The sequence below is a fragment of the Rousettus aegyptiacus genome, unplaced genomic scaffold, assembly GCF_014176215.1.
Source record: "Rousettus aegyptiacus isolate mRouAeg1 unplaced genomic scaffold, mRouAeg1.p scaffold_m13_p_1, whole genome shotgun sequence".
Classification (NCBI taxonomy): domain Eukaryota; kingdom Metazoa; phylum Chordata; class Mammalia; order Chiroptera; family Pteropodidae; genus Rousettus; species Rousettus aegyptiacus.
Genome location: NW_023416284.1, coordinates 130,750,058 through 130,773,453, shown reverse-complemented (window position 1 = coordinate 130,773,453; position 23,396 = coordinate 130,750,058). Strand labels below are relative to the sequence as shown.

The following is a 23,396-nucleotide window of genomic DNA, read 5'->3' as shown; positions in this document are numbered from 1 at the left end:
AGATCTTTCAAAAGTTCCTCCAGAGGTCCCTGTTTTTAGAAAACACTATTCACTGCTTCTTCGCGTGACCTGACTATGCTGTCCCTTCTCTCCCTGCAAACCATAGAGGTCCTAGAATCTGCCAGTGTCCATGCATTCTTTGGAATTCTCTTACCTACTTTGCCTTTCTGACAAACACCTACCTCAGATAAGCCCTCCAGGAAGAATGAGCTCCCATGGAATGAACCTTGATGTTACCTGTAATACTACATTAGACGTATATGTTTAAAAAAAAAAAAAAAAAAAAAGCATTCCTGCCCAAAGCATGAGGCTAAGGATAGAAAACATATGACTCATGACAGTATTACCACTGTCTACCATAGAGAATGTTTCTGGATGGTAAGAAAAATAGTTTTAAAATATCTGTTCTCACATATTTATTAATTTATAGATTCAGCACTACCAAAATTTTAATAAAGACCCTAAGATGATTTAGAGGGAAATGATACAAAACATTTCTAAAGTTCATACAGAACATTAATAATGGAAGATTCTTATAGGAAACTACAGGAGGAGTATTCCTGCCAAATAATAAAACAACAAAATTTAAGAGCGGTATGATAGATCCAGAAGAAATACCTGAACAGATTATTGAAGTCCTAAAAGAATTTACCATATGGACATCAAAAGCTAGAAAGAGGATAAATTATTTTTTAAATGATGCTGAAATTAGTTTAGCAGCTGGAAAAGAATTTATATCCACATCATGCCATAAATCTAAATTTCTAGATGGAGAAAATATTTTTAAAATAATGATAAACAGTAACTTAAAAGAATTACAAGGTTCTTAAGGAGAGATGAAATTGAAAAGCCTTAAGAAAAAAAGCATTGTATAGAAACTTAAAGCTATATAAAGGACAAATAAAAAACAGGCAAACAGCCCACATAAAATTAGGACAAAAGTCTTGAGCAGCATTAACGGACCAAAGTCATGACAATATACAAAAGTGGCAAGGGATAGTTAACTGCTAATATTTAGAAGAAAAAAATCAGCAATGAATTGCTGTTGCTAATTAGACAAATTTTGAAAAGTGTTTATGGAGTTAGCCTGGTAATATTCAGATGAGATTGCGCACATTCAGGGTGGCATGGCCGTAGAGCCTGGTAATATTCAAAAAAGCTCATTAGAGTACTTCAGATGTGCCAGGTCCTGTTCTCAGTGCATTATATACACTACAACTCTGAGGCTGATGCTATCATCTCACTTCCAGATGAGGAAACAGGCCAGGAGAAGTAGCCAGACCACTATGAGAAAGAAGCACCAAAGATTCCAAACAGCGAAGCAATGGGTAATTGAACATTTTGGGCTGTATTTAATTCGGAACAATCCTATTTGGAAACGTTATATAGCAAAGATTCACTAATCTCACATAACCTCAGGGCTTGTGTGTATTGTGGGGAGGACAAAATAACTATGAGAAAATAAGATCTTAAAGCATAGAGATGTTCAGTTCCTTGTTATTTGTGATACAAAAATTTTAAAGGTGCAATGGGGGCAGCCCTTAAAACCTGGTAACCAATGAAGCTCATGAAGACTGCAAAGGCGCCGCAGGGGAAACGACTGCAATAGAAAAGAGGAGGATGAAAATGATTTAAAAAAAAAAAAAAAAAGACAAAGGAGCAGGATGCAAATTTTCAAAGAAATTAACATTTAAACTTATAGTATTTCTACCTATGCACATTTAAGAAGCTCAAAAGGAATACACTAAAATATCCGACACCCCCCCCCGCCCCCGCATCACCTCCAAAAAACAACTTCCACTTAACGAAACTCACAACCATGTGCTAGGATCTGCTATATGCCTTACCATTTCTATTTCATTATCATAACAGTCTCTGATACAGGAATTATCTCACTTTAGAGGTGAGAAAACTTGGACTAAGACAAGTCAAATTGCCCAGGGCTACAGAGCTCATAACTGGTTCCAAACCCATGGGCTTCAATCATGACTGACTGCCCAGCACCCCAGGCGGGCACACAATCCGCAGGCGATCTCCCAGGAAACCGAGCTCGCCCCACCCCCTGGTCATTGCTCCACTTCCGCTCCTGCGCACTGTGGCTCTAGTGGGCCACGCTGTCTGGAGGACATGGCTACTTCCCGCTTACCCCCAGCGACGTTAACGCTAAAGCAGGTACCAGCTGTTCTCGTGGGCCTTGTAGGACAGCTTTCCCGGGTCTGAGCTCAATTCTGCGTCTCTCCCTACACCCAGTCTACGGAGTAGGTCTGGGGAGCGCCTGGGGCGGGTGACCCTGCACGAGCTCCCTCGGTGATTGGCATGGGCCGGAGAGGGTGGGGCTTTCCACTAGGGTCAACTGGATGGGCGGGGTACGGGGAAGGGCGGGGGAGGCAGAAACCTGTCTTCCAGTCCTGGATGCAAACAGCAGGCCAGCCTCTAGATCTCATGGAGCCCTAATGCCTTAGCTGCCCAGTGGCAACGGTAAAAACTTCTCTGCCTATAGTTCTGAGCTATGGTAAAGAGCAAATGAGGTTACCAAGGGGTTAACTGCGTTAATTTAGAAAAAGTGCTGTTACTGTGGTTACAGTTTCCAGGAGCCTAGTAGCCCTTTTTCTGCCTAGTGAGTTCTTTAAGGGTTCTTATGTTTAACAGAGGAGTAAGCAAACAGCCCAAATAAACTTGTCTTATATAATACATACATATATATATATATAGTTCTTTTAAAAACTGAGGCCCAAAAAGAAGTCATCTGGTTACAAGTTAGTATGCTAAAGTAGAGCCCTCTGGGATGTGGATTGTGCAGTTGTAACTGCCATTTTTCTTCCCCTGTGCAGTTCTTGAGAAGACAGCAAGTTCTTCTTCTCTACAGAAGGATTTTGCAAGCAATTCGGCAAGTTCCAAATGATTCTGATCGCAAATACCTGAAGGACTGGGCAAGGGAAGAATTCAAAAGAAACAAAAGTGCCACAGAAGAGGTGAGAACAAGATTATGGTGAGGACAGGTCCTGACCCTTTTGAATTGATTAGTGATTTTTTAAAAATATTTAATAGACATCTGGAATATAAATTTCACTGAGATGGTATATCTTGATCATTGCTCTTAATGTTACTGATTTTCCACTTTCTTAAATAATACTTTATGTACACTCTACACTAGCATCACCTGATTTTTGTCAAACCACACACACACATATGAAAAGATTACAAATATTACAGCATGATGGTTTGGGACATATGACTCGGGCATATGAAGGCATGCCAGACACTGTGCACCTCTAATTGTTAGCTTTTGGCTTTCCTGATATGCAGCAGTTCCAAATCCCAGTATTGGTTCTTGACTATAATAAAATGGTAGGGCTGTACCTTGTATAACCAGGTAAAACAGTGACCAGGTTTCACTTTCTTCCACAGGATACAATCCGGATGATGATTACACAAGGCAATATGCAGCTCAAGGAGTTAGAAAAAACACTTGCTCTAGCAAAATCTTAATTGTAACATTATTCTGAAAGATTTTCAGTCTCTGTGTTTTTTATTGAATTTAGGATTAACAATGGGCAGCCTAAAGCCAAGCTAAACTGTATATACAGTACTCAGGCAAAATATCAGAACATAGAGCATGGCATGTCACCGAGAGCAAAGAAAAGCGCATCAGAACAATTGCCTTAGCACCCAAAAACGTAACTCTGTATTTTGAAAATGATCCTGGATTTGTCAGCAGTTTTTCTAAGGAGCAAAAACCAGTACGACAGTTTAGCACATAAAAAGATACACAACACTATTATCCACCAGGGTAATGCAAATCAAAACCACAGTGAGATACTAAACATCCACTGGAATGGCTGTATTTTAAAAGGGAGATAACAAACATTGGTGAAGATGGAGAAATTGGAACCCTCATACCTTGCTGGTGGAAACATAAAATAGTATATCCACTTTGGAAAACAGACCATTGCTCAAAAGGTTAAATATAGTAACCCGATTCAGCAGGTCTACTCCTATGGTTATAACCACAAGAACTGAAAACATAAATCTACGAAAAACTTGTGCACAAATGTTCACAGCTCCATGAATTCATAATAGCCAAAAAGTAGAAACGATCCAAATGTCTACCAACTGATAAAATGGCTAAATAAAATGTGGTATATCCATATGATTCAGCAATAAAAAGGAGTGGAATACTGATACATGCTACACATGGTTGAACCTTGAAAACAGTAAGTGAAAGACACCCATCACAAAAGATTACATACTGTCTGATTCCATTTATACAAAATGTGTAGAATAGGCAGAAAGATTATTGGTTGCCTAGGGCTGTGGGTAGAAGGGAGAGTAACTGTTTATATGGAGTTTCTTTTTTGGGTAATGAAACTATTCTAAAGTTAGATTTTGGTGTTGGTTGCACACCAAAATATACTGTATGTGAAAATACTAAAATCCATTGAAATGTACACTTTACATCGATCATGTGAATTATACCTCAATAAAGCTGGGTTTCTTTTTAAAATTTTTAAATTGAGATATAATTGACATGTAACATTGTATAACTCAATAATGCTATTTTGAAAAACAGTATGAGATGTAGGATTGGAGTGTACTGACCTCAGGAGATATACTGGAACTTTCTTGAAAAGTCCTTCTGTATTACCCTCAGGGTTATTGAGGTGTGTTCTTCAGATGTGCCACGATCTGACATTCTGAGGGCTCTCTGAAAAGACCACCACTGGGAATCTAGATCTTTGCTGGGAAGGGAAGAGAAAGAGCAACTTAATGAACACCTTGCAGCATTTACCAAAAGAAAAGGCAACTACTGGATGAAACTAATGCAATCACCTATCTATGTAGAAGTAAAATAAATTAGGAAAGCCCCCTCAGTGCAGTAGGTTCTCCATCCATGACAGGAAAAAGCAGTTTGAAGAATACACTGGAGACACTTTTGAAAGAGACCAGATGTATAACACAGTTAATTTGCTGAAAGTGAAAGCCTGTGGTAAGAGGCTGGGATTGGCAGACCTGCAGACCAAAGTCCTCTGTTCATCTACAGAACAGATCTAAAAGGTTACTCCACGAATCTGATCAGCACCTGAAAGATATATGAAAAATTATGCTGAATTAAAAATGGTGTCTAGTATTGGACTGTGTGCTGATGGTGGCATGTCAATGCCCTACATTGCCAGGGTCCACCTCCATGTCACACAACCTCAGAGCCCACAGGACAAAATAATTCTGAATACCCTTCTAAAGGGTAATCTGCTAATTCAAAATGTTTGCATGAGACAATTTTCAGATTTTTATAAAGATGTATGTTAATCTACAGCAAAGCCAACTGATGAAAAAAAGCAAAGTTTCTACACATATATAACATTTTAGAAATATTCTTTGTGTAGCATGATTAACATACAAACTCAAATACATGCTGTCTCTAGTAAATCTAAACTCTCAAAGCTAAAAATCATCCTTCTATGAGGTGTAAAAGTCAGTGACTTGGTGATGTTCTTCCTAGCAGTGGAAGATGTAAAAGCAATTATGATTTGAATTTGCAAAATGCAAATGCCAAAAACTAAGAAAACCGAGGATTTTTTGTTCATTTTTTGAAAGTGAGTAAAACACTGAAAATTTATCTTGCAGAAGATTATAATAGCCTTTTACCTTTGTCTCTACAGAACGGCTTAATTTTATTTGTTCACTTATGTGCTCTGATTATCCTGACTGAATTAAAGGCGAACTCTGTTTAGCCTAAGTAGATTTAGCAGTTTCTTCTCACCTATGGAACTATGTTCCTTAAGATGCTGGCCATAACAGAACTGCTGGTGAAACATTTTATTCATTATTTTTATCAATATTCTAGATTAGACAAATTACCTTCCTGGGTGTTCTCTGTAAACTGTACTCTTGTTTGAATGTGAAAGTTTTGTTCCTAAAGTTTAAATTTGAATGCTCAGCTTATGTATTTAAACTAACAATAAGTCAGTATTTTTATATTAAAATTTTAAATATAAAAGCTTTACAACAAACAAGAAGTGGCTAAGGGTATTTATTAACATATGACTGTCCTTGTGTCATTTCCCCCTTTTAAGTGTACCATTGTGTTGGAAACTTTAAATTCACAGCACAGGCATTACTGTGAATGTGTCTGCAGAGACAGACAACTTTCTGATATTTGAGGAAAGCAGAACATATTTCCTGGTGTAAGTATTGTAAGTTTTACCAGCAGATACTCAGGAGAGGCTAAGAGGTAGAGACCCACACTTACCTAAATTTATCTTTCATGAAGGAAAATGCTAGTAAAAGAAAACCAAGGAAGCAGTTCACATCTACCTTGGGAGAAAAAATTGGGATTATGCAGAATTAGGCCCACACTAGATCAAAAGCAAATTGTCATTCTTTGCCGAACTAGAAATTATTATATGCTGTTTCTTCACTTGAGTCAGGCATTTGAGAAATTAGTATAAATTAAATTATGTTTACTAAGAAGAGCAAATCACTTTTTACCCATTCTTTTTTGTAGTAAAAGTGCTTTACTGTGTCTTACTTTTGTCTCATGGATTTAATTCGCACTTTGTCACAATATTTGACTTACTGCAGGAAAAGAATATTCCCCCTTAAATAAAATTCTAAAAAAAATTTTAATGTTTTTTCTTATTCTAAAAGGTCTTCAGTTTTTTAAAACTGGTTTGTCAAGCTGATTGGCTTTTATATCACAAGAAAAAATATATTTAGCTTTTAGGAACAATTTGTTAGTCAAAAACATTATCTTTGCCTGCATAAAATTACGAGTAATGTTTTATCTTTCTCTTTTGTTAAGTATTTTCCAAAGGGTCAACAGTTTCAACATTTGTTTAAGCTTGCACTGAGAAATCTTTCCATGTTACAACTGGCTTTTTTTTTTTTTTTTTCAGGTAGTTCACCTGATCTCTACTTTAAAGCAGATGTCTTTAAATTATACTTTTATGGAAACATGGTGAAGTGTGACTGGGTGAAGGCACTCTTTTAGGAACCATAAAATTTGGTCAGCTACAAAAATGAAAATGTAAGCTCAACAAAATATTAACACTTTCATGTTTTAAATAAGGAATATAATATTCATAGTTTCGAGAACCATGTCTAATGCTTGGAAGAGATACACAAATTCAAAGCGATAAAAATATTAAATAGAAGATAACATACCTCAACGCTTACTGAAAAAAAGAAGGTATAAACATGAAAACATCACTTCCTTTATTTTGCGCTCCCAAAGTCAAGACTGAAACTAATATTCAGCCTATCACAGACATTTACTATACTCAATGCGAGAACAATTAAAAAAACATTGCGATATTGTACAGCTTTCATGTATTTTACATCATTTTCCCCACAGCTATTGAAAGTTCCGGCCTCAGTCTGAAACACGACCTACATGACAAAATATAAATTGTTAATAGTTCCGCTTCTCTGGAAAAGCACTTCCATGGCATTTGCTCATTTTAGCAGTTAGCACAAGGGAAAAAGGAAAAATAAACATCAGACCCATAGTTGAGTTTCTGACAGGAACAAAAACAGACCAAACACTTGTTTAAAAAGCTATGACATTGGGCTTGAGATGCTGCCATCTGTTTGGGTTAGGAGGCTGACCTGACCCTGTTTTATTATCTTGTCTCTATTATAGGTTTTCTCATCTAAGACAGAGGGAGGGAGAGACGAGATCCATGTAATCTGCAGACTAGGTACATTTGACCTCATTCTCTCTAATCTCTTCCCTGTGACTGACAAAAATATCCAGTTCACAATACGCTGCCTGCTTCTGGTGGCACATTATCAAAATACTTCTGGAGTCATATAATCAAAATAATTCCCCCCAAAGTACTCTGAAGGTACCATCGAGCTCTACGATTCTGTGATTCTGCATTAGGAACACACAGGGAAATGGAAAGAGAAAAGTGCTTCAACATTTAGCAACCTGAAGAGTCTCTGGGGAAGAACCATCTACCTACATAGCAGTTGAGAACAAGACAAGCTTACAAACATGAAAAAAGCTCGAGAGAACAAATTAATTCCCTATCTAGATTCTGTAATGCTGACATACACCTGCCTTTATTAGGAATGTCTATACCCACAGATTTTCATTATTAAGAAAACAAAAACAACTGTGAGCTTGGTAGGCACAAAACAGAGACTAACAGCATACTTTATTTTTCTGGGTGTTTCCAAGTCAAAAAGTCATTCTTTTCTCTTTGGCTCAATGAGCAACATTTTAGTCAAAATAACAATCTTTCCTTAGTTCCTGTGTTTCTAGAAATAGAACTGAGGTTTTTATACACACATGGAATTTTGAGGAGGTGAATATAGTCCCACATTCCAAGGGACAAGAAGTTTGGAAGATAAAGTTCAAAGTTTCAACACACCTGAGCTGCTTTTACAACTTGGTGTATTCCACAGAGCAGAGAATAAAATCCTTAGGGAGCGTGAAGTTGCACATGGTGGGGTCTAAATCAAGGCGTTGATTTACCTTGACATAGTCACTGCAAAGCAGTGGAAAGCTTTTGAGGTTCCTCAATGACAGAACTCTATTAAAAATGAAATACCTTCCAGAAAGAGCCTCATTTCTTTATAAAATGCAGACCAATAATCTCAAATTCAGAAAGATACTTAAGATGATTTGGTAATTACTAAATGAATGCTTTTTTCCATTAATGTGCTTTAAAATCACTAGTATTAATCTATTGTAGTATTTCTATATTTTCGCTGAAAATACAGAAACTATGACCAAATGATGTGAACCTTTCTCACTTGAGTTCATTACTAACAAACATTCCCAGTGCTACTAGTCAATTACCCATTATTTCAATACACTCTGGCTTTTCAAAACATTTTCTTTTCAGATATACTGGATCTTGTGACATCATGAAAATCTCAAAATCTATTTGGTAAGTTTCACCTGGTTGAAATGTCAGCACTTTGAGAATTATACATTTGAGAGAGTATGGCACATCTCAGTTTCAGCTCTTAACAGAAAGATACTCTTGTCTAGGCACAGCAGGTGTGTTTATGTGAATGACTACTTGATTTGAGTTCATAAGGGATTAACTTTTTTTCTTGCTTTTGATTTATATTATTTAGTACATCCTAAATTTTAGAGTTGAGGCTCACGTCATTCAGTTTCTTAGTGGCTTGCTTAATCTGAGCTTTTGAACTTCAGATGAACTTGGAATGAGGTTTTAAGTTTGTAATGAAACCCAAAACTAAGCAAGCTTCCCCTGGATTCAGTTTAATTGTTGAAGTCTTCATAACTTCAGGGCATAGAAAACATGTAGCTGGCACATTTTAGATATCGGTGATTTTTTTTTTTAAAGGCAAGTCTGCTACATGCACTGTAACTGACACCTTGGGCATAGTTATCCTGCAGTTGCAAAACTAGAAATCCTCAGGCATCTTTTCCTATGCCACTTCCCAGGTCCTAATTCTCCTTCTGCACCTTAGTCCTCAGTTTAGCAAGCTCCTCTTCTAAACTTTTAATATGTTCCTTCAGCGTGGCCTTGTCTTGCTGGGCTTTCTGACTGGCTTGACTTCGTGCTTCTTCAATCTTCCTTTCATACCACTTTTCCATCTGGGTAGCGACAGCCTCAAAAAAATACTGGGTAATCTCCAGAGCTTGGGAGGTGTCTCGAATGTGAGAGGCACTCTGCTCACTGCCTGTTGTTGGTGGCGGCTGCCCACAGGAGGTGCTGGGTGCTGGTTGCTGGGCTCGATGCCTTGTCTGCCCACTCTTCCCAGACTTCTTAGTTTGGGTGCCTCTGTCTACACAGGGTCCAGCCTGCTGATCACATCTGGCCGCCTCTTTCAAGGGTAGCAGGGCTGTCTGGACCTTGACATTCCTCAGCCGGGAGCCCGTACAGTCTGAAGAAGACAGCTCCTGCTGGAGTCTGTGGGTAACAGTGGAGTTGAGGGCCTTTTCCTTGGGCCTAACCACCTGAGGGGAACTGTCAGAAGCCGCTACTGGACCTGCAGTCACCACTGATGGATCCACACCTGGTTTGGGAAGGAAAACACAAGTCAGAGCAAATCCAGTCACATGGCTGTGGGTCAGCATTTGAGAATCCTGAGAATCCTGTAAAACACCAGCCTTGCCAATCACCAAGCACAATGTGCAACTTCTCCCCTGTCCTTCCTTCTGCTTCTCTCCCATTTTGGCTTGTCAGGGCTTTCGTAGATACTGTGTTAGTCATGCTGATGGCATATAAGTCAAAAAAGTTTTGGCCTCTCCTTTAGCCTATCTCAATCTACCCTAGAAAGCTCTGGGTACCATTTCCTGATTGCTAAGGATGACGCAGCTCACCAAGTGTCTCAAAACAAATGGGCAGTTGATGAGAATGAATATCCTCATTCTACGCCACAGCCCCAGTTACTAGTTCCTTGACTGAAGCTGGTCCTATTCTCCACACCCAGAGCTCCAGGCCAAGCTCCATAACCAAGAATCTTCCCCATTGTTAGGGGCACCAAGGAGCTAAAACCACAATTCAAGATAGTCTGTAGTAACATAAAATGCTTGACAACCAAAATCCCCGACAGAGGCGTAATTAGTAAGACCCTGGATATCATCATTGAGGGTAATCACTGTGGTCAATGTAAAGATGTTTTGCTCAAAGCATCTCTTACCTAGCACCTGAGGCAGCTTCAATCTGCTGCTGTTTAATGAGGTTTTACAGAGTTGGAAAAGGTAAAAGGTCAATCACTGTGGAGAAAGGGGAATGGGGCAAGTGTCCTGTTGAGTAGGCAGATGTCCATTCACCAACCCTCATCTTTGGGGTCCACTCTGACACCATCGATACAGTACCTGAAGCACTGATATCACACCAACAATTTTTTTATTCCTTCATTCAAATATTTCTGAACACTTAAACAGGAGTGCTTTATTGCTGCCTAGGAACTCAGTATCCAGCAGTAAGGAAAACACGACCCTTGCCCTCATTTACTCTGCAATCCAGTTGTTTTCCACAGCGCTGTCGTATGGGCTGCCTTTGTTGCAGGAGAGAACATGACTTGGGGGTTTCACCACCTTTGGATGGAATGGCGCTCTCCATCTCTACCCGTGGGTTACCTGTAGAGGACTCGCAAGTAGATGGTGTGGACTTAGCCCTAGAGGCCCTGGAATCTCCAGAAAGCTTCAGTTCCAGATTCTGGATCTTTAACATGCACCACGTTTTTAATTCCTCCACCAAGGACATCTAAAAGACACACGAAATAATCAGGTGAGTCTGATACATAGCTTATGAATTAAAGCATCAAGGATGGACATTTTAATTATGTTCGTTGAGAATACCATCTTGACAAGCCCAAAGGTGTAGATAATCCACCCTCCCACAGGCCACAAGCCCTTTGCTGCTTGTCCTCCGTAGAGCGAGATTCCTAACACCCAGGCTGATACTATCTATATTCTTCATTAAGTGACTTAGAGTCACGTTCGGCTTGAACACCCAGAGCTTCCCAAGTCTTCCCAAGCAAGCATTTCTGGTTGTTCAGAAGCATGAACTCACAAGTGCTCGTTTCATGTCTGTTGTCTTGGGTAGACCATAGATTTTCTGAGGGCAGGAAATAAATCTGTGCAACAGAGTCATGGCCAAACGAATGCACAATATATAGAATTGATTCAGGTTAGACATCACATTTTCCCCAGCATGTTCTATAAACGGTTTAGTCTCCACCTATGGCAGGCATATTCAGCAACAAACATGAACTGAACTACAGCTTCTTTCCTATTTTCATTTCAGAGTTACACAAATGGCATGCTACGTAATGCAAACACTTGCAGGGGACCGCAGCCTCTGAGTTTTCAATGACATGTCTGCATCTTTTAACTCTGGAGATGTGTGGTAAATCACCAGTTAAGGGTTGACAGATGCTGGTGTTCACCTGTCGTTTCTCTCCCTCATGCTTCTCCATGTCTGAGTGCTGTTGCAGGCGGTTCAGGCACTCCGTTCTCTCTGCTGAGAGTCTCTCAACCATCAGCTTGTCCAGAACACGTATCTAGAATTCAATGGGCAAACAGTGCATGACTGAGATGATCTAAGGAGGGGCCCTTGTCTCTTGGCTCCAGAGGGGACCTTGGGTACCAAACAGGGACCAGAGAGAATGCAAGCAAACCTTCACTCCTCATTCTATTTTCATACAGTATTCATGGAACTCTCATTTTTCAGAATTCCTGAGCAGGTTTCTATGTAGGCCAGTGTTTCTTTTTCTCATTTGTTAAAGTCCCCAAAGGATTTAAGAGACTATGAATATACAGCAAATATGAAGCTTGAGCCATTGCAGATCTTATAGTTAAAAGAAAAATTTTATAGATCTCAGAACAGTATTTCCAAGACCATGATTGAAAGGAGAAACTATTTCTAAAAGTATGGAGCTATTCTCCTCCTTTTTAGATGTTAGCGGCTGCCCAAAAAGTGGTGAAAGAAGCTGAATACTCAGGACTTTTATTCAGCTTTCCCAGCAAACGAACCTCTTGGTGCTTCATTAAAGTAGTCAAAGTAAGTAAGAAGACGGCTGTGGAAGGAGTTCAAAGGGACTACTTCAGAGAACCAAAGACTGCCGCCTTTCAATCACGTGCCTGCCTGAGTCCCCACCTCGTTTTGACATTTCCTCTAGCCCTAACACCCAGTAGGGCTAAATTTTCACTGCTTTAACAAGATTCAAAGAAGAGAGAGGAACTATTGTCAGTGGGAGCCAGCTCACGAGGGCTGACTGTGTGAGCTCCTCTCCTGTCAGAGACATTCAAGACATTCCACACTCAGATTTTGAAAAATAAAGAGAAGCATCAGTTCCGGAGATGCAGTGAGCACCTTCTGTTTTGCCTCTGCAGCCCTCATGTTTTTCTGTGAACTGATCTGTTTTCTAAGATTGCCCTGCTCTCCCCTCATTATCCCCTGTGCAGAGGGCCCTGCCAAGAGCAACCATGTTGATACACAGCTTTGTTTCTGGGGTACAGTAGACTGGTTTAGACAGGAGCACCCAACTCATGCTAAGCCTGAGTCCTTTCCCTGCAATTTGGAATTAGCACTACGATTCTAGACCCCAGTCTGTCACCTTCCTTGATCCAGAGTCTTTGAGACATCTTAGCATTAACCTAATGCACTCCTCTTTGGGCTTAGGCTATGTGACGTGGGGTTTTATTCACAAAATGGTCTTACTCAATACATGATGGCTCCAAGAAAAGATCCCTTAAATGGGCTTTCCACTATATGCAAATAGCAAATAAACCTTAAAAATGTTCACTATACCAACAAACAAGGAAATAAGAATTACACAACTAAATGCCCTTAATTTAGCAGAAACTTAAGAAATTAGTAACATTATATGATGACAAAGATTTGAAACAGAAACTCAAACACTGCTGGTAGGATATAAATTGGTCCAACCTTTCTATTAAGTAGTTCACCAATAATTATCAAGAGCCTTAAACATATTCTTAACTTTGGGCTTATTCTAATTCTGATCCAATAATCTGAGAAGCAATCAAAAGTTTATGCCGAGCCACGGGCATCTTTCCGGACAACTGCCACAAGTGCCACAAGACTGAGGACAAGAGAAAGTCCTACCACAAGAAGCGAAAATATGAGCTGGACGCCCCGCTGCGAACACTAAGACTGGCCCCCACCGCATACACACAGTCTAGGTCCGGGGAGGCAGCAAGAAGTACCACACCTTGAGGCTGGACGTGGGGAACTTCTCCTGGGACTCTAAGTGCTATATGCACAAAACAAGGATTATGGATGTTGTCTACAATGCATCCAACAATGGATTGGTCTGCACCCAGGCCGTAGGAAAGGACTGCATCGTGCTCCCTGACAGCACACGCTACCACCCACAGTGGTACCAGTTCTGCTCTGCATGGCCCCTGGGCCACAAGAAGGGGGCAGAGCTGACTCCTGAGAAGGAAGAGATTTTAAACAAAAAACAATCAAAGAACATTCAGAAGAAATATGATGAAAGGAAAAAGAACGACAAAGTCAGCAGTCTTCTAGAGGAGCAGTTCCAGCAGGGCGAGCTTCTTGCATGCATCGCTTCAAGACTAGGCTAGTGTGGCTGAGCAGATGGCTATGTCCTAGCGGGCAAGGAGCTGGAGTTCTGAGGAAAATCAAGTCCCGGAAAGGCAAATAAACCCTCCTCCTGTCTTAGCTCCTGTAATAAAGGTGTTCATTGTGGAAAAAAAAAAAAAAAGTTAATGCACAAGAATGCTCATCATAGCATTATGTGAGTGAAAAATTATAAGCAACTTAAAAGTCTAACAAAAAGAAATGGTTAAGTAAACTATGTTTTATTAACATGCTAGAATATGAAGCCAACCAAGGACATGGGAAAACACTCATGATATAAAGTTAAAGCAGGAAGCATAATTGTGTGTATACCTCCACACACAGGAGTAGTACACCACCATTAAAAAGTATGCCATATCTCAACATGTCTAAGACATATTACTAAATTTAAAAGTAACCTACGAAAACAAAACAAAACACCACAGCATGGTTGCATTTTTGTTTAAAAGTGATAATTATGTAGGTTACTGTCTATAAAAGAGAAAACCTGTGGGAAAATACACCAAGCCAGGAATGGAAGGGATCTCTAAGGAGTATCACTATGGTACATAGTTCTGCACAGCGGAATGTTTTTTCCAACATAGATGTGTTGATGTGTTTAAGGTTTTTTAAAGTATTTTTTGTATTTAAAAATTACATCCATCATACACTTCTTACTAATTTACAAAGCAGAGATAGTAGTGACCAGCTTGGCCAAGTTGTCCTACTGACCATCGTGAGTTGGGGTTTCCTGACATTATGTGCTTCCTGATAGGATGTCATCTGAAGTTCATACCATTAACTATGAAGCATTCTTGCCAAAAGTATTTAACCTGAACCTAAATAAGCATCTAGATCAATGGTTCTCAGACTTTAGGTGCACTAGCATCACCTGAAAGTCTTGCTGAAACACAGCAGACACTGCCCCCAAAGTTTTATTCACAATTAAATCCAGTAGGTCTAGAATGAGGCCCAAGAATTTGTATTTTCGCCCACAAGTGCCCAGATGATGCTGATACTGCTGGTCTGAAAAAGAACCACTGCTCCAGACCTGCTTTCAGTTTATAGAAAATACAGGGATAGACAAACCAGTTAAATAATACCACAAAGAAACTATCAGAAAAATCCAGAATATAGACCATCCTATAAAACAAATGGCCTGGACACTTTAAAAAGTTAACATTACATAAAAAAGCCATGGTAGCAATACTTACATCAGATAAAAAAGACGTTAAAACAAAGGCTATAATAAGAGATAAAAAAGGGAATTACATAATAAAGGGATCAATAAATCAAGAGGATGTAACCCTAGTAAACATATATGGACCCAAGATAGGAGCACTTACATACATAAAGCAGTTATTGACTGACATAAAAGGAGAGATCAATAGTAATACACTCATAGTAGGAGACTTTGACACCCCATTGACACCACTAGCCAGATCTTCCAGGCAAAGAATCAACAAGGAAACCATGGGCCTAAAAGACACACTAGAACAGATGGACTTAAGAGATATTTTCAGAGCATTTTACCCTAAAGCAGCAAAATATACATTCTTCTCAAGTGCACATGGAATATATTCTAGGATAGACTGACCACATATTAGGATACAAAACAAGTCTCAATAAATTTAAGAAGACTGAAATCATATTGTCCATCTTCTCTGATCACAATGGTATGAAACTAGAAATCAACTACAAAAACTAGAAAATACACATGGAGGCTAAATAACATCCTACTAAACAACGAATGGATTATTAATGAGATCAAGGAAGAAATCAAAAGATACCTAGAGACAAATGAAAATAAAAACATGACTCAAAATCTTTGGGACTCGGCAAAAGCAGTCCTAAGAGAAAAATTTATAGCACTACAGGCCTACCTCAAGAGACAAGAAAAAGCTCAAATAAACAATCTAACCTTACACTTAAAAGAACTAGAAAAAAAAAAAACAGCAAACAAAGCCCAAAGTGAATAGAAGGAAGGAAATAATAAAGATCAGAGCAGAAATAAATGCAATAGAGTCTAGAAAAATACAAAAGATTAATGAAACTAAGACCTTGTTCTTTGAAAGGATAAACAAAATTGACAGACCCTTAGCCAGACTCATCAAGGAGAAGAGAGACTCAAATAAAATCAGAAATGAAAGGAGAAATAACCATGGACTCCACGGAAATACAATGGATAAGAAAATACTAGGAGCAATTATGCATCAACAAATTGGACAATCTGGAAGAAATGGACACATTCCCAGAAACATACAATCTCCCAAGACTGAGTCATGAAGAAACAGAAAATCTGAACCAATAGATTACCACCAAAGAAATAGAATCAGTAATCAAAAACTGCCCCCCCCCACCCAAAAAAAGTCCTGGACCAGATTGCCTCATAGGCAAATTTTGCCAAACATTCAAAGAATGATAACCTATTCTTCTCAAACTATTACAAAAAAAATCAAGAAGAGGGAAGGATCCCTAACTCCTTTTATGAGACCACCATTACCTTGATTCCAAAACCAAAGACATTACAAAAATAGAAAACTATAAGCCAATATCTCTTAAGAACATTGATGCAAAAATCCTCAACAAAATATTAGCAAACCGAATTCAGCAACACATTAAAAATATCATACACCAAGTTGGATTTGTTCCTGGGATGCAAGGTTAGTTCAATATCCACAAATCAATTAATGTGATACACCATCTTAACAAATCAGAAGATAAAAACCATATGATCATATCGATAGATACAGAAAAAGCATTCAACAATATCCAGCATCCATTTATGATAAAATCTCTCAGTAAAGTAGCAATAGAGGGAACATACCTCAACATAATAAAGGCCATACATATCAAACCTATTGTTAACATCATACTCAATGGAGAAGGGCTAAAAGCATTTTTCCTTAAGATCAGGAAGACAAGGATGCCCATTTTGACCACTCCTCTTCAACATTATATTGGAAGTCTCAGCCACAGCAATAAGGCAAGAAAGAGAAATAAAAGGCATCCAAATAGGATAGGAAGAAGTAAAACTCTTGTTATTTGCCAATGCCATGATACTATATAGAGAAAACTCTAAAGATTCCACCAAAAAACTATTAGAACTGATCAATGAATTCAGTAAAATGGCAGGTTACAAAATAAATATTCAGAAGTCAGTGGCATTTTTATACAGCAATGATGAACTTTCAGAAAGAGAAATTAAGGAAACAATCCCATTTACAATTGCATCTAAAACTATAAAATACCTAGGAATAAAATTAATCAAGAAGGTAGAAGACCTGTTTTCAAAAAATTATACATCGTTGAAAAAAGAAATTGAAGGAGATACAAATAAATGGAAGCATATACCGTGTTCATGGGTAGGAATAATCAACATCATTAAAATGGCCATAATACCCAAAGCGACCTATAGATTCAATGCAATCCCTATCAAAATACTAATGGCATTTTTCAGAGAGCTAAAACACATCTTACAATTTATATGGAGCCATTAAAAAATCCTGAATAGCCATGGCAATCTTGAGAAAGAATAAAGTTGGAGGTATCACACTACCTGATATTAAATAATAGTACATGGCTACAGTAATCAGAACAGCATGGTACTGGCATAAAGAGAGATACATTGATCAACAGAACAGAATAAAGAGCCCAGAAAAAAAAAATCCATGGATATATGCTCACTTAATATATGACAAAGGAGGTAAGAATATACAGTGGGGTAAAGACAGTCTCTTCAATAAATGGTATTGGGAAAATTGGATACATTAAAAAAAAAAAAAAAGGGAGCTGGACCATCTTCTTATACCGTATATGAGAACAGACTCAAAATGAATTAAAGACTGAAATGTGAGACCCGAAACCATAAAACTTTTAGAAGAAAACATAGGCAGTAAACTCTCTGATATTACTAACAGGAATTTCTTTTCAGATATAGCTCCTCGGGCAAGGGACACAAAAGAAAAAACAAACAAATGGGACTACATCAAACTAAAAAGTTTTTGTACGGCAAAGGAAACCATCAACGAAACAAAAAGACAACTGACTATCTGGGAGAAGATGTTCACTAATGATACATATGATAAGAGGTTAATAACCAAAATTTATAAAGAACTCATACAACTCAACGACAAAAAAAACAAACAATCCAATTAAGACATGAACAGGTACTTCTCCAAAGAGGAAATAGAGATGGCTAACAGACATATGAAAAGATGCTCAAGGTTGCTTATCAACAGAGAAATGCAAATTAAAACCACAATGAGATATCACCTCACACCTGTCAGAATGGCTATCATCAATGAATCAAAAAAAACAGTAAGTGTTGGCAAGGGTGCGCAGAAAAGGGAACCCTCATACATTGTTGGTGGGATTGCAAATGGGTACAGTTGCTATGGAAAACAGTATGGAGGTTCCTCAAAAAAAAAAAATGGATATACCTTTTGACCCAGCATTTTCACTTCTTGGCATTTATCCAAAGAAAACGGAAACAATAATTTGTAAAGATCTATGCACCCCAATATTCATGGCAGCACAATTTACAATAGCCAAGATATGGAATCAACGTAAATGCCCATCAATAGACGACTGGATAAAGAAATTATGGTTCATATATACAATGGAATATTACTCAGCCTTTCAAAAAAATAAAATCCTACCACTTGTAACAACATGGAGGGACCTAGAGGTTATTATGGTGAGTGAAATAAGTCAGACAGAGAAAGATAAATACCATATGATCTCACTTATATGCAGAATCTAAGGAACGAAAATAATTAATCAAAACCAGACTCACAAATATAGTGGACAATTTGGTGATGGACAGAGGGGAGGGGGCTTAGGGGGATGGGAGAATGGGGTGAAGGGTTAAAGAAGTACAAATTAGTAGCTGATAGCTGGCCATGGGGATGGGGAGCACGGCATAGGGAATGCAGTTAGCTTAATATGTTAGCTAGGTGGAGGGCCAGAGGAGGGAGGAAGCAATTGAGGGGATCGTTTTATGAACTATGTAAATGTCTAACCAATGTACTGTATACTTGAAACTAATTAAAATAAATAAATTTTAAATGAAAAAAAAGTTAATATTACAGAAGGAATAAACAGCTGAAAGAAGGAATTGGAGACTGTTTTAGATTAAGACCAGAGACATAACACAAATGCGCAAAAGATGTTCCGGCTCCCGGGCTGAAATTAACAACAAAAACCAGCTATAAAAAAACATTTTGGGAGAACTGAGAAAATCTGAATATGAACTGGATATTATGCAATTATCGTTAATTTTCTCAGACGTCATAATGGTATTGTGTCAGAAAGGTGAAAATCCTCGTACATAGTCGATGCACTCTGAAGTATTTAGCGGTGAAGTCAGGACAGTCTGAGGCTAAATCTCAAACAGTTCGGCCAGGGAAAGGGTGGGCGGGAGAGACGCAGCGCAGATGTGGCCGCGCACTGGCGACCGGCTGAGTCTCGGCGGAGGGTGGGCGAGCGTTCATTTATTATTTCGACCTTTCCGTATATTTGAGAATTTTCAAAAAAAGTTGAGAAGAGGAAAAAAATACCTGTGTGCAGCAGGAAAGGGGTATAGAGCATATAAACATAGAAAAAGACTGGAAGAAAATAAACCCAAGTAGGAATAGTGCTTTTTCAGCATAGTGGGCTCGCAGGTGATTTATTTTCCTTTCTAATTTTCATATTTTAAAAAAATGCTCTGTAATGGGCATCTATCACTTTTTATCATCGGAAGCACTTTAGACGTGTCCTTTACAAATGTAAATGAGCGGGCTTTAAAGAAGTCCCGTGAGCAGGCCTCCTCCCTGTCAGCCCGTGGGGTGCTCAGGGTGGAGCCTGCAAAACAGCAGGGCGAGGGAAGTGTCTTCCGATCACCATTTCCTACCAGAACACCTCGCAAGGAGGCGGCTGCGTGACTCGCTTACTTGGTGCTGGGTCCTATTCTCCATATGCCCCAGCTTAGTGTTCACTTTATCCTGAACCGACCCCAGCTCCGCTTTGATCTCCTCCACAGTAGCCTCCAACTGATTCTCCAGTTTGTTGATTAGGGGTTCACATCGACAACCATTTATCGGGGCCTAGGAGAGAAACAAAAGAGGAACCAATCCATCTCATTTGTTCCTTCAACAGATCGGTTGTGAGTACCCATCATGTCAGTACAGCGGTGGGTACAGATGATGGAGACAGACTCAGCGCTGTCATAAACTGTGGAATGTTCCATAGGCTGAGTGTTGGGCCCAGTGGGTACTAGGAAGATTCTCGATGCTCAGGCTTTTACCTACTCCGGGCCTCGAGATGTCCTCTAAGAAAAGTGACCCTTCTGTTTGCCTGGGCCTGAGTGACAGGAGTGTATCAGCACTGCGTGGATAGGGTGGGCCATCCGCTTTCTCTTCAAAGCTCATCCCTTAAACCAATGCCTAAAGTCGAGATTAGCCCCAGAAAGTGTTAAACAGACAATCCTGCTTAAGGACTACGGCACTGTGTCCTGACAGGGCTCGGCAGGTACCTGCATCACTTTCCCGTCCTTGCCCCGGTACAGCGTGTAGAGCTGGTACGCTCTGAACTCGTGGGGAGGGGGTGGAGATGAACATCGATGCCTGGGCTTCTTTTTAGGGTGAGTATGAGCATGCAAGTTCTTCTGGTGTCCAGGCTGTTGGTCTGCAGGTGGGGTAGGGTCAGAAAATGCTGACACCTGTGGCAGAGGAAGAGACAACACCCCTGAGCCCTGTGACATCTGCAAGATGAACGCCCAGCCAATGGCTCCATCTCACTCACTTTTGGGCAAAGATCCCACCTTGCTTCATCTCATAGCATTCTACTCTAAGCACCGTATGTCCAGAGAAATATACCAGCACGCTAACCTTGAGTCTGAAGTTAATCAGATTTAATTTCTGTGCTCTGGCTCCAAATCAGCCAGCCGAGTGAAGTGGTGTTTTTGCTCTTGGACATGACGCTATCCCAGGGCCCTGTGCCAACCGGCCTCCCAGCCCTCTCTCGGCTGCTTTCACGTGCCTCCTGACCTTGGGCCTTGACTTTCTCCGCCTGTTGTCCTTTGCCTGGGGCTCTGGGGAGGCGGACAGGAAATCTTCTCTGGCCTCTTCTTTTCTGGGTGCAGCCTGTTCACTGCTAGGGGTGTCTCCTGCAGAGACACTTCCCTAGAGAGGAAAAAAGCCCAGAAACCTGTTCTACTTGCCCCTTGGCCTTTTTTACTAATGGTGTAAAAAAACTGTTTGCAAGACTCCAACTATTACAGGACCCATAGGAATTTTTGCCAATGACAAATTTCAGACATAAGGGGCACTGCCTGGTGGTCTTAACTAAACATGTATGCTTCTCCTAGTCAGTCGAAGATTTAGCTTTTATTTATTAGGTGCCAAATTAAACATCTTAGGTTTAATTCTATGTGAACTTCAAGAAACTACCACATACAGAACACCTTAGCATTAGAGATTTCTGGTCTTCTGTATTTCAACAAAAAAAATCAGCCCACTGGTTTTGAACTTGGACCCTCACAAGTCATAGTGGAGAAAACCCTCTGACACGAGAAAACTTGTTTCTGGTTCTTGTGAGAACTTTTATAAATCAATATGTACAATTCACACAGAGAAACATAATCAGAGTTACAACGTCTTAACCCTGAAAATGGATACGAGGATTTGAAATAGCAGGCAGAAGAATAAGTACTTGGTATAAAATTTTGTGTGTCCAAAGTTACCTCTCTATCCTAGTCTCCTTCCTTCTGGGAGAGCTGAAAAGGCACGGTTCATTCCAGGGATGCTTGTGTACAGCTGTACAAGCTGTTTACTGCACAAGGGCATGTAGCCAAGAGGGTGAGTGGGGCAGAGGGAGCTGAAATCCAGCTTGGGCTCTATACACCATATGTGCCCTGTGCTGGGCTTGTTTACCTAGGGGGCATCTTTTTCTAATTTGCGCAAAGGAGTCACATGGGCTTGCACGGCCTCAGTCCATTCCCTAAGCAGAAATAGAGGAAGCAACCTATGCCAATGGGTCTAAACTTTATAGTCCACATCAGAATCACCTGGTTCAACCACTGATTACTGGGCCCCATCCCAGTTTCTCATCCAGTGGGTCCAAGGAGAGACCCAAATTTCTGCATTTCTAATGACGTCCCAGAGGTGAGAGTGTTGGACACCACACTTTGAAAACACATTGCTCTACACAATGAAGGGCACGGTGTCAGAGAGGCTGCGCTGTCCACTTGGTAACGGCAAGGCCATCGATACACGGGGCTAGTAACTACACCCGCACAAGTGTGCTGGGAAAGACGGGCAATACACACACGGGCACACGGTTTGAAATCTTGGAGGGGTGGAGGGGTGGCGGACATGAAGCTGAAGGGGGAAAGACTGACAATAGCTTGAAGAACCCCATGGAAAGAAGAGACAGGGGAGGGCGCAGCAGTCACCAGATGGACCCCGAGGAAGCTGGGAGATAGTTTTCCACCCTCTGGCGGGTGGAGTAGGGGAGGGGCGGGAGGGCTACCCCCCACCTTGCTTTGTGCCACCTCATCTCTTGGCACAGACTGAGCTCTCCTCTCTTCCTTGAGCCTCTCTCTTTTTTTCCTCAGGCTCCGTCCACGACTGAAGCGCAAGACCTGAAAGAGGCAAGAGGCACTGTTACAAGTGGTGTGCAGCAGCGGCATGAAAGAATTCTCCTTGGGCTTGGGGCTCTGACCTAACGGAACTTCCAGCCTAGTGAGAGAGACTGAGCATTCACATCAAACGAGCATCTCAGACCACCTGCTATGCCTCCTAGGTCTTGTGCTGGGCATGTTAGGGGCCTGGAGGTGGTAGGACATTGTCCCTGACCTTGAGGAACTTACAATAACAATTGGAAATGACAATAACAACAGGCATTTATGTGCCTGGCTGGAGCAGCTACATAGCCGTGTGCAGGCTGTGCACGGCTTAGCTCCAGGGAGCACCATTCACAGGCAAGGACAGGAATGGCGTCCCCGGGAGCTGTGCAATGCAGCAGACCTGTACCAGGTGCAGTCTCACTCACTATTTTGTTACATTCGACCCAAAGTAGCCCATCAGATTTTCTCTCAGCCAAACCATATCCAAGTCGTAACCAATTTAATTAAAAATGATTGAAATGTATCTATGATCCATGGTACCAACCACAGGGCAGGAATCTCTTCCCCAAAAGGCAGCATTTGGTCTGCCCTTTAGAGCAGAGGAAGAATACACACAGGCGAGAGTACGTGGGGTCCTACGAACCAGGGAAGGGAACCAGCAGCTAGCTGCAGGATCTCTGGGCAAGTTATCTGACACCTGTGCTCTGTCTTCTCAAATGTGAACGTGAAGTTGTCGGGATTAA

General features: G+C 40.3%; 2 protein-coding genes and 1 pseudogene across 11 annotated transcripts in view; 2 read left to right on the top strand and 1 right to left on the bottom strand.

The window, feature by feature from the left end:
* The window catches only part of ANKRD6 (ankyrin repeat domain 6), a 187,488-nt gene that overhangs the window by 10,604 nt on the left and 153,488 nt on the right, over nt 1-23,396 (bottom strand). For all 8 annotated transcript variants that reach the window (XM_016140605.2, XM_016140606.2, XM_036220109.1 and 5 more), the window contains 7 exons: nt 22,564-22,668; nt 21,074-21,208; nt 20,560-20,745; nt 19,979-20,131; nt 11,884-11,997; nt 11,072-11,198; nt 4,600-10,002 (listed from right to left, as the gene is read on the bottom strand). In XM_016140605.2, the coding sequence (XP_015996091.1) occupies nt 9,431-10,002; nt 11,072-11,198; nt 11,884-11,997; nt 19,979-20,131; nt 20,560-20,745; nt 21,074-21,208; nt 22,564-22,668 (1,392 nt within the window). In that variant the 3' untranslated portion in view covers nt 4,600-9,430. The remainder of the gene's footprint in view (nt 1-4,599; nt 10,003-11,071; nt 11,199-11,883; nt 11,998-19,978; nt 20,132-20,559; nt 20,746-21,073; nt 21,209-22,563; nt 22,669-23,396) is intronic.
* Nucleotides 1,839-7,319, top strand: LYRM2 (LYR motif containing 2). Of its 3 annotated transcripts, none has more exons than XM_016140611.2 (3): nt 1,839-2,172; nt 2,832-2,972; nt 6,075-6,183. In XM_016140611.2, exons 1-3 carry the CDS (start codon nt 2,128-2,130, stop codon nt 6,159-6,161), a joined length of 273 nt encoding a protein of 90 aa, XP_015996097.1. In that variant the 5' UTR covers nt 1,839-2,127; the 3' UTR covers nt 6,162-6,183. The 3 variants fall into 3 exon arrangements, with proteins under 3 accessions (XP_015996097.1, XP_036076005.1, XP_015996098.1); XM_036220112.1 differs by lacking the exon at nt 6,075-6,183 and adding an exon at nt 6,897-7,319 and having other exon boundaries at nt 1,848-2,172; XM_016140612.2 differs by lacking the exon at nt 6,075-6,183 and adding an exon at nt 3,409-3,512 and having other exon boundaries at nt 2,077-2,172.
* Nucleotides 12,393-15,500, top strand: LOC107508645 (annotated as a pseudogene).

Bases quoted from the DNA above. Each gene is read 5' to 3' on its own strand.
- LYRM2 (XM_016140611.2), top strand. From the start codon at position 2,128: ATGGCTACTTCCCGCTTACCCCCAGCGACGTTAACGCTAAAGCAG. The intron at 2,173-2,831 runs GTACCAGCTGTT...TCCCCTGTGCAG, and splicing joins CGACGTTAACGCTAAAGCAG to TTCTTGAGAAGACAGCAAGT. The intron at 2,973-6,074 runs GTGAGAACAAGA...CCCCCTTTTAAG, and splicing joins ACAAAAGTGCCACAGAAGAG to TGTACCATTGTGTTGGAAAC.